The following is an 11,372-nucleotide window of genomic DNA, read 5'->3' as shown; positions in this document are numbered from 1 at the left end:
GCCATGTTATACTGATAGCGTCCCAGGAAGTCATGAGGATTCACTAACCCGTCATAAGTCATCGACGGAGTTCGGTAGTTCTGTGGCAAGGGAGTTCGGGTGATATCGTCCGAGAACGGAGTCTTCAATGCTCCGTACATGGCGAACCCGACATCTCTTCGGTATGGAGGAGATGGAGTTCTCCTGTGATTCCGGTACCGAGGAGGAACAGGAACATGTCGGGGTTGAGGATTCTTCTTCCTGGAAGACACGGCACTACTGCGGTAGTGACTTTCATGTCTGGATGAGGAGGGAGAATCCACCGTTTTCGTCTCCGGCTTTTGGCCCTTTTGCAGGAAAATTAAGAACTCTTCCTGCTTCTCGGCCAAAAACAACTTGACAGCCTCGTTCAAATCGGGCTGCTGGGAAGACTCGGTGCGATGAGTCTTTGAGCGGCTTGTTCCTTCTCTGTGAGAACTGGAAGTAGATTTCTCCCAGGCTGTTTTCCAGACCTGCGGGCTGGACTAGCTTCCTCATGGTTATCACGAACGGTATTATGGGTGTTACGTGATCTGGTATGCATTTTTTTGGTGGAAGAGGATCAAAAACTCGCTTTATCACAAATTTGGTTCTCTGGTTCCCACAGACGGCGCCAGTGATGGTTGGGCGAATTTTTGATAATAATAAATGCGGGTAAAAAATATATAGATCACGACACAAGGAATTACGTGGTTCGATTTACTGAGGTAAATCTACGTCCACGGGAAGAAATGAGAGCAAGATTGTATTGCTTGATCTGGTTTACAGCTTACAAATACAGACCTGCTATATGTTATTTGATGTCTAGAGCCCCTCCCTCCTTATCTGATCTAAGTTCTATTTATACATTGAACTAAGATCGTGGCTTGCATCACCACTAACTAGATCGTGGCTTACATCACCACTAACTAGGTTGTGGATGTCGTGGAGGTCATGAGATCCTGCATGGGTCCACTATCTCTTTGTTTGGTCCGCTATCCTGCATGAGATCCTGCATGAGTTGACACCACTAAATAGATCGTGTAGTGGAGGTCGTGGAGGTTCTGCATGAGTCCACTATCTCCCAGTTCGGTCGAATACTGAGACCGAACTGCTGAACTATTGCCGAGCAGCTTTTGCCGATCTGAGAGTAGAGCTTGATTGGTCGGCTTTTACCGAGCTGTAGGCTGGGGCCGAACTCTTTGGTAATGCCGAACTGATACTCTTCCTTGGGCTTTGGGCTGATGGGCCGTCACCGCTATTGGGCTTGTTTAGTACGTACCCCATCACGAACGTCACAGTGCAAAACTCAAGCACGGACAGGGGCCCTCTTCCTTTATACTAGTTCCACTCGAGCCCCCCTACCCCATGGCCAACAGCATAGTTTCCTGCTCATACCTTTTACTAGTTGCCATCATTTCCATGTTAAGTAAGAAAAATATAACAATGAATTTCATCCATGAATAACATTCAGAAAAACACCTTCAGATTTCGAATCTAAACACATGGCTTCTTCATATATGCAAAATTCTGGACAATTTGCAATACAAAATAGACTAACGAACAAAAAACATTTACTTTTTCTCAAAATCAACTTGTAAAATAAATAATGTAAGGAATATATACATTTTTAGCATTTTAAGCAGGCAATGAACTCACATCAACAACCACTTCTATCAGCTACACAACACTTTTCATAAAAAACAATCGATAATTCGATACACATAAAACACACGTCTATCAGCTAAACAATCAATACACATGAACAATCAAGTTACAATAAAAAAAAACTATTGAGAGGCAATAACACTCTCCTACAACGCATAAGGGTAGAGATCAATGAATGGATCAGCAAGATAATGAGATCAATGCAGGAAACATGTTGATGGCTCAATTAGGAGAGGGGAGCAAGATTTTTTCGGGCTGAAGTCTAAATTGCTATCCAATACTAGGACGCAATCCCTGCTTTTTCATACAGCCCCTTGCCATGCCTAAGTTAGGAATGGCGTTGTTAATATATAAGAGGTTGCGAAAGTCACAATGCAATATTCAAGCACGGACAGGGGCCCTCTTCCTTTTTATGAGTTTCATTCTAGCCCCCTACCCCATGACCACCAACATTGTTTCCTACTCATACCTTTTACTTAGTTGCCATCATTTCCATGTTAATTCATGAACAATATTTTCAAAAAAATCCTTCAGATTTCAAATTCAAACATTGGGCTTCTCTGTATATGCAAAATTCTAGATAAATTGCAATGGAAAATAGATGAACAAAAACATTTCTTTTTTCTCAAAACCAATGATGTAAGGCATATGAACATTTAGCATTTTAAGCATGCAATGAACTCACATCCTAATATTTTAAACCACATATCAAACACTCTACTACCTAAACAAAAAGGGTAACGAGGGAACAAATCAATGTAATCAAAATCAAAACTTGGAACGACCAACATCAGCGAGCTATACACATAAGCTTATTCAAAACTTTTAATTCAAAAAAAAGGTAAATTTGCCTCAAAACCCAAGCAATTCTAGCATCCGATGAATTTGCAGACCTAGACTTGCATTGGAGTTTGGGCGTAAATGTTATCGAAATCGAAATGCCGTTTAACAAAGATGTGTTCTTTAGGGTGTCCACTATAAGGTGGACACGCCCAATAGCCCCGCCCCAGTTTTTTGTCCATAGCCCCGGATTTTTGTCCATAGCCCCAAAATTCTATTTCCGCCACTATAGTGGACACCTCCAATAGCCCCCAAATTTTATAATCAATTTTCATTTTATTAATGTTTCAAGTAATTACGAACAAATTTATCGGGATATACGTACGTAGAAGAAGTCGACTATACGAATTAAAAATAAAAATAAAATTTCACTTTAAATTAAAATACAAATTAAAATAAAAATTTGTATTTAAACACACTAATTTCAAAATTAAAATTAAAATTACACACTACATTGAATCTAATACAAATCACTACCAAGTTTACACAACGCCACCACCTCCCCTACGTGCCCACACTTCTTCAATCAAATCCGCCTGCAGTGTGTTATGTGATGTGGTCCTGCGCATATCCGCGAAGCGTTGGATCAAATATTCATTGCTCCGTGGTACGCCCATCTGGATGGGCGCGGAGGCGACACCGTGACTTGTACTTGCGCCCTCTTCCGGTGCCCATCGCTCTGCCGCAAATCCTTCATCTTCTATTATCATATTATGCAATATGATACAAGCTAACATAATATTGGCGACATCATCTTCGTGCCAAACTCGTGCCGGACACCGTATAATAGCCCACCGCGATTGGAGGACACCAAAAGCCCGCTCAACGTCCTTCCTAGCACTCTCTTGTTTGTGCGCGAAATATTGTTTCTTCGGTCCTACTGGCTGGCGGACAGTCTTCACGAATACGGGCCACCGAGGATATATTCCATCTGCCAAATAGTAGCCCCTACTGTACTGCGTACCGTTGGCTACGAAGCTGATATCTGGTCCCTCACCCCGGCACTCCTCGTTGAAGAGCGGCGACGACTGAAGAACATTGATGTCGTTGTTCGAACCCGCCACGCCGAAATACGCATGCCAGATCTTCATACGGTAGTCCGCAATGGCTTCCAGTATCATCGTTGGATGTTTGCTTTTGAATCCAGTAGTGAACTGGCCTTTCCATGCCACGGGGCAGTTCCTCCACTCCCAATGCATGCAATCGATACTTCCTAACATTCCTGGGAAGCCGTGCACCGCCCCGTGCATATCCAGTAGGCGCTGACACTCATCCGGTTTGGGCTTCCGTAGAAACTCCCCACCGAAAATTTCCCGGATCCCCTTACAGAACTGCCTAAGCACTGTGAGGCTAGTCGTCTCACCCATCTGTAGGTATTCATCGAACATGTCCGCTGGTCCGGCGTAGGCAAGCTGTCGGATTGCAGCGGTGCACTTCTGTTGTGTGGACAGCCCGATCCGGCCAGCCGCATCACGCCGGAGAGTGAAGCATCGGTAATGCTCAGCCAAATTCGTCGCTATATAGTTGAACAGCCGCTGTGACATCCTGAATCTCCGGCGGAATATCTCGGGTGGATAACGGGGGTTATCCACAAAGTAATCATCCATTAAACGTTGGTGAGCACCGACGTGGTCTCGTGGGATTGTCCGCCGCTGAGTAATGGTGCGAGGGATCGGATCCTCCGCAGCCTCCGCCTCGTCTGCAAAATCGGCCGCTACCTGCTGGGCGGCCTGGTGTTGCATCTGTTGAAGCAGAGCATTCCAGTTGTCTCTCCACATATTGTTCATTTCCGTCCCAAATTTGTAGTGAGAGAAATTTGTATAGATGTTGTATTGGAATGGTGTGAAAATAATGAATGGAGTGGGGTGTATTTATAGGTGAATTGAAGTGTAAAAAAAAAAAAATTAAAAAATCGGAAAATCGCCAGCCGCGGCGGTTGTCCTCCGCTATAGGAGGCGCGCCTATAGGCGCGGCTATAGGGACGCCCGCCGCGTCCTCGCCCCGCACGCGGCTATCCCGCATCCGCCGCCTCCCTCCCCCCTCGCCGCGTCCACCTCCGAGGCGGACACCCCCTTCACTATGATAGCCGCGCCTTCCTTCTCCCTCCGCCCTCCTTCACGCCGACCGCCCCGCCTTACCCATAGTGGACACCCTTAGGAAATGTGGCGGAGCTGCGGAGGCGCACGGCTGCCCATTTCGCAAATGAGATCCTGAATAAGAGGAATGGATCGAATTAGGGTTTAGTCCTGGCATTTTATACTGTAAAATGAAGTTTTTTTTTTATGTACTTTAAATCAAGATCACATTTTTATTTGAAATTAACTCCATTAGTCGACCCAAAATAAATTTAGAAATTTTTAGATGTGTAAGTGTAACAATGCTTATAAAAACTTTTAAGAGGTCGTGGGATTTTTTCTGAATTGAAAAATATTAGTAGTGTTTTTCTAATTATAATACACCATTAAATTTTAACAATAAGCCTTTTTTTTTTACTAGCCATCCAAAAATATGAATTTCATATATTATCGGGCCATGAAAACGTTAACAAATCTTCAGGTAAAAAAAAATGTTATTTGTATCGTTAGTAAACGAAATTGTTTTATTGGGACTGAAGAAAAGACTCGACTTCATAGATTGTACTTATTGTATAGACTATATAGTGATTAGTATATGGAGTAACAATTTGTGGTAGATTAGTGTGGGAAAAAATGTGTTTTTATGGAATGGACAAAATAATCGTTTATGTTTTTAATGGGGTTAAGAATGCTATTGTAACGATTGGTAGATTAGTGGGGAAAAAAACGTTTGTGTCTCATGGGATGGACAAAAGAATCGTTTATGTTTTGATTTTGAATGGGATGAGGAAAGTATGTATCTTTAAATAAACTCTACTTGTTATGTGCCAACCCTCGTAATCTTGAATTTCTTAAACTAAAAGTTGGTTAACATGACAAAATAGAGGATAAAATTTAAAAAGGAGAAACTTTTGAAAGCAAAGATATTTACATTTTGAAAAACATGTCTAACACTAAAAGTTTATATCCATCAAATTTCATGCACAGCTCGTATTAAAAAGACAGTATTCATATTATAGCATAATTTGCTAGAAACTGTAGTCACAATCACAAATGTAACTAAAGACTTTACAGGCAATTTATTTGACCAAACCAAACACATAATAATAACATAGTCGAAATCTGCTGCATCAGCAAATGCAGTTCTTATTACATGACACTAAACTGTTCCCAACACAGTCTGGAAGTAAAGTTCAAACAAGACAGACACTCAATTTAAAACAACCCGAGCATTAAACATCAACATAGGAAATGTTCGATCAAAACATCGTCTCCATAACGCATATATATAATAATACGACTCCAGCATAAGACCACCTCATGCAACAGAGAAATACGGCCCTCACAGACAAAGCACATAGGGCATCCCTATATTACCTCGCCCATGCGGCCAAAGCACTTAGCCAATCATATTATATCTTCCTCAAGCACCATCTCTCTTCCCTTCCACATATGCTTGACCATGATCCTGCACCGGGGAGACATGGAGAAAATAAATTAGAACATTTTTATTTTGCAGATCATCAATTTTATGGTTGATCTCCTACATATACATAATGTTAAGAAAATGCAGGCACTAGACCTCATCTTGCTTCGCTCCATCTTTTTCTTTCAATATAGTCCGAGCGGCATAGTCAGAGGGGCGAGCCCCCCCGCTCCAGTGCAGTGCCTCCGCTCCATCCCTGAAGCCTGCACTGGGATTAGAAAAGTTGATTGATTGCTATTCAGAATCTTCATAAGCTTCTCCATCATCGGAAAGTTCATCAAAAGCTCGAACATCCAACTGATAGCGCAGGATTCCTCCTATTCCTCCAAAACCACGGCAGAATTGCGACCCTTCTTGTGATTTGTTGGTGACAAACTCAAGAGTGCAGCCAAAACGTCTATACTCATTGGCAAACCATTCAAGCAGCGACATCTTTTCCTGTACCTCTAGTTCAGCATTTGTAGCTGGATCACGGAAGTTACTTTGCACAGACTCCTGCTCCTTGTTGAAGTGTTTTATGAGAACTTCACCGGTTACAGTGTTCTTCAGCGTGTATCTGGTCATGTCCAGATTTTCCCAAACAATAAGCGTCTCAACAGCACCCATTTCAAGAACTTTCAATGTGTCTTCAACACCAAAGACATACTTTCCAGTATCCTGACTAATCTCCTCAAAGTACTTGCCAATTAAACGCTTCTCTTGTATGAACTTCACATTGGAAAGGATCTCCGCAGACAGCTCAATTGCCTGATTGAAACCATTTTCCCCTCCATATGAAACATCCACCACATTCAGAATTTTCGCCTGTAAACGAGGGTCAAACATATCAGACTGACTGAGCTCGGTCTTGAAGTCGGCAGAACCAGCCAGAATGAGTCCAGAAACATTGGGTTGGCTTGTCTGAGAATTGATGTAAAATTGGGTGGCAAGCTCTGCGGTTTTCCGAACATAGTTATGGCGCTTCTCCATGCGGAGTCGAGCAAAACGCAGTGCAGATTGCCCTCCTCTTCCATGCTTCTTAGGGAGGTCCACAGTAAATTTGTGAAGAATCTCCCTAGTATTACCGCTCAGTGTTCCAAAGAGAGTCCCATTACCATCCATAACAATAAAGCCAAACTTATCATCTGATTCTAAAAGTTCATTCAGAGCCTCGGTGTGGAATTTGTTGTCACATAGATAAAGAGACGCATTTATGGGCCTGAATGGCTCAAAGTCAATTGTTACCTTCTTTTCCTTCCCGTCATCAGTAACAATGGTTCCAGTGTAGAGAACGAGACCATTCGGAGGAACCTTGTTGTACAATTTCAGCCTCTGCTGAGCTGATGTAATTGCACCGAGAACAGATTGGCGATTGACTCTGCTTTTGATGTTAGATGCAGTTCCGAATTCATCTCCAAGCATCTTGGTGACACGAGAGACTTGATCGCGAGGAGGCATGATAAGAGAAATCATGCTGGTTCCATTACCTCGAGCTGCTTCCAGAGCCTTGATGAGTTTCTTGATTTTCCATATCTCAATATTCTTATCAGTTTCATGACCATCAGCCATTGTTCTCAAATGGAAAATTAAAGCAGCAGAAGAGTTCTGCAATTGATCCAAAAAGAACAACGGTTAAACAACCAACAGAATTCTGGTGGTAAAACGTGTAGTAAATAAAGCTAATAAAATAGCATAGCCTGTTTGAGCTGAAAACTGAGACATGAGATTTGTGTTATGAAAGTACAAGCCAATCATAATACAAATGTCAACACAAAATTTGATAATGAGGAAAAAAACAATGGATCGCCAAATTTGGTGAGAGAAAAATATATTAAAAATAATATAAAATAACACAACCATCAGCCATCCCTTAAAATAATTCTTCGAACCCATAAACTCTTAAAATATGAATGTAACGACTACAATTATACAAGAACGTACAACCAAGGTTCATATGCCAAGCCGTCCAATAATAACAAGTAAATCAATCGTAGAAGTTAGTCTCGTGAAATAAATGGTGGAAGGAAATCATCTAAACATGTGCATAGAAATTGTTGGCCCAGAGTAATTGGCACAGCGAAAATACATGTATACCATGTGCATATGGTAGTGAAAACAAACACATAGTAGTATAGCCTGATCTCCAAAATAGGTACAGCAACTGATGAGAAAGTAGTGTCTTATTCCATATGTTTCACAGCAAGGCAAACCATGCATCTAACATACAGTTTCATTTGAACAAATAATTCTGACATCAGAAATTTTCAACAAATTCAAGTTCAGCACAACCAAGGTACAAGAAACAAAACAAAATAAAAATAAAAATAAAATAAAAATTGAAGGATCCTGAGATTACTCCAAGTGGATTAACAATTCTAATGAACTTCGCTTATTTCTGGAAAATAACTATACATGATAAATTACTGTGCATGACAAACATCTCAAATATGCCAGAATTCTACGGATATAGGGCTTTGAATCAGCTAAAGTTAAATAGATTCATGCAAAGCATATCACAAAAAATCGTGATTCCTTTGAATTATACATAGCTCTGCTGTGATCTAAATCCACGAAAAATAATCGAACAGCTCAACAAAAAGCAAAAACTATATGTCGATCAAACGTGTATGGAGCAATCATCGGATATATATTAAAAATAAAAACACACTCAAAACCGAAACACATCAATCAGAAACCAAAAATCGGATACACGGATATTCAATCAAATATGTAAAAACAAAAAAAAGGGGCAAAAATCAGAGAATTACCTCGGACGATGAGAGCAAAAGCGTAATGGATACGCGGCAGCAGCGGTGCTAGATAGCGAAAACAATCTACCAAATATATATAGTGTGAAAAAAGGGAGAAAAAATGTAAATGAAAAACCCTCCTTCAATTAAAATTGTACACGGAACCTCAAAAATGCAAAAAAAAAAAAAAAAAAATTTGGAAAATGAACTTTACTTTTAAAATCCAATTTTTATTTGTTAGGATTTTGTCTTTAATTTTTAAAATTCAATTTTTAGCTGTTAGGATTTTGCCTGTAAAAAAATCTGATTCTTTAATTTTTAAATTTCTTTAGGATATTAAAAATACACTTACTTTTAAATCTAGAGTTTATTTGTTAGGATTTTGTTTATGAAAAGTAAAATTCAATGTTTGTTTTAATTTTTTAATTAAACTGGGAAATTAATTAGAATTCTAAAAATTAATTAGACATTTGATACTATAATTTTATTACTTTATGCAATAATAATAATAATAATAATAATAATAATAATAATAATAATAATAATGACTGTAAATATAATATGAAAGTAACATTATATATTTCTATTATTATTTATAATAATAATTATTAGTATAATTATACCAATATAATAGTAATGAATATTACATAATTATCTATATTAAGAGAACATTACGGCCCCAAAGCCCATCTTCCAACCTATTGGGCTGAGGTCGGACAGATGTTTATGATTCTGTGTTATTTTCAAATTCAATCTATTAGCATGGTTCAAAAAAGTGTATCACTATAAAATACTTTTATTTTGGGTACACTGAAATTGAAATGCAATTATTAGGGTTTAAGACGTAAAAGAAAGCGTTCCTAATAATTAGAGTTTGATTTTTTGTAATAACAATAATTAAAGATGTAAAAGAAAGTGTCTCTAAGTTGAAAGCAAATTATCTTAATCTTTTGTTTTTTAAGACGTTTCTATTTGTGTCTCCTAATTTTAGCTGGGACACTAATAATAAGAACAATTTATGAAGCGTTGATGGTATAATTTAAACATACGAATTAACGTCCTTAATAGCATTAAAAAGTGTCTTTATCAGATTTTTTCTTATAGTGCATGTGATTTCTCATAATTCTATAAGTTGTTTTTTACTGTTGTATCATAACTAGCTATGAATTTGCGAAGAGAACGTGCAGCGTTTCATTTTAACAAGTTTTGATTCTCACTTTGTATAATGTGTGATTCACAAACCCAAAAATTTTAAATATACCAATGGAGAAATATTACCTAAAGAGCTTGATTTTAATTATATTTATTATCGCATAAAAACTGTTTCACCTTCATTTTTTGCTGAAATGAAATTATTTTGGCTGAGATGTGTTAGGTTAATAAATAGTACTCCATTATCAAGCTAATAAATGGACCATTAAACAATCTTCCCTCTTATTTAAGTGCCTAGTAACTCATACTATAACTAACCACTAATAAAAATATAAATATGAAACTGCATCTTCATTAAATGTAATTAACATTCCATTTATGGAACTTTGATTTAAATTACCTTACAACTCATATTTTACGGGAAATTATGTTTTTAGCACTTAAATAACCACAAACTACACTATATCATGATATAGATTATAGTTACATCAAATAACCCATTAGGATGAAATTAAATAGTTACAACACAATAAATTAATATTAAATTAACTAATTTGACAAATCGTGCCTCTAGCATATGACACATGACCCACCTAATATCTTGCCAAACATACCTAGTTTCGTTAGAAATTATTGACAATTCTTCTTTTCTTTTGATATCGTCCATAAAAAAAAGTAGTTGGTCTTTTGAATAGTTAGATCCAATTTTTCACTTATAATATTTTAATTATTTATTTGTTTTTTATTTCTTTTAAATTTCATTAATTTAGTATTAAATTAGCATTGTCCACAATCAAAATTATTGACACTGGACGAAAGTAGCATCAGTAGCATAGTAAGTGAAATTAAATGAGCAAATTGCCAAAATAATATTCCTAATAATGTATTGCCAAATATAGGTTCATTATGCAATTTTTTAGATCAATAAAAAAATCATAAAATCTGAATTTGTTATGAATTGTTCTATAAACAATATATTCACGCATATATAGTATCCCTATTACATTATAAATTGTTCAACAAACTGATATTGTTTTCTTTATAAATATAGTATATCGTTTTATTTACACATATAGACGACTACCTATGATTTCAAATGTACGTAATTATATGAATTTTCGACTATCACATCTATTACTATTACTATAATTATGATATGAACCAAAATTTGAAGAAAATTGATAATTTTGGTGGCAATTTGGCAAGTACTCTCGGGGTGTTCGGTTTGCAAGATTGTTTATATGCTTGGTTCATGAGATTTAATCCCATAATTCAATTCTAGATGGATTACTAACATCTATAATTAAAATAATCGCACGACTCAATCTTAGATTATATCTTCATATTATTTTATCTTGGCAACCAAACATCGCCTTAATAAAAACAAGAATTCGAATTTTCAAATTAGACAAGTATTTCACTTCA

At 37.6% G+C, this 11,372-nt stretch overlaps 1 protein-coding gene across 1 annotated transcript; it reads right to left on the bottom strand.

Moving 5' to 3' along the window:
- Nucleotides 1–5,634: 5,634 nt before the first annotated feature.
- Nucleotides 5,635–8,928, bottom strand: LOC121806420 (eukaryotic peptide chain release factor subunit 1-3-like). Its single transcript, XM_042206450.1, has 3 exons — nt 8,814–8,928; nt 6,163–7,650; nt 5,635–6,048 (listed from the first exon to the last, which is right to left on the bottom strand). Exon 2 carries the CDS (start codon nt 7,612–7,614, stop codon nt 6,301–6,303), a length of 1,314 nt encoding a protein of 437 aa, XP_042062384.1. The 5' UTR covers nt 7,615–7,650; nt 8,814–8,928; the 3' UTR covers nt 5,635–6,048; nt 6,163–6,300.
- Nucleotides 8,929–11,372: the final 2,444 nt, after the last annotated feature.

The sequence above is a fragment of the Salvia splendens genome, chromosome 6 (genome assembly GCF_004379255.2).
Source record: "Salvia splendens isolate huo1 chromosome 6, SspV2, whole genome shotgun sequence".
Lineage (NCBI taxonomy): Eukaryota > Viridiplantae > Streptophyta > Magnoliopsida > Lamiales > Lamiaceae > Salvia > Salvia splendens.
The sequence above is the reverse complement of the archived record's forward strand: the minus strand, read 5'-3'. Positions and strand labels throughout refer to the sequence as shown.

What these genes read in the sequence shown, in the direction of transcription:
- LOC121806420 (XM_042206450.1), bottom strand. Translation starts at nt 7,614, where the DNA reads ATGGCTGATGGTCATGAAACTGATAAGAATATTGAGATATGGAAAATC.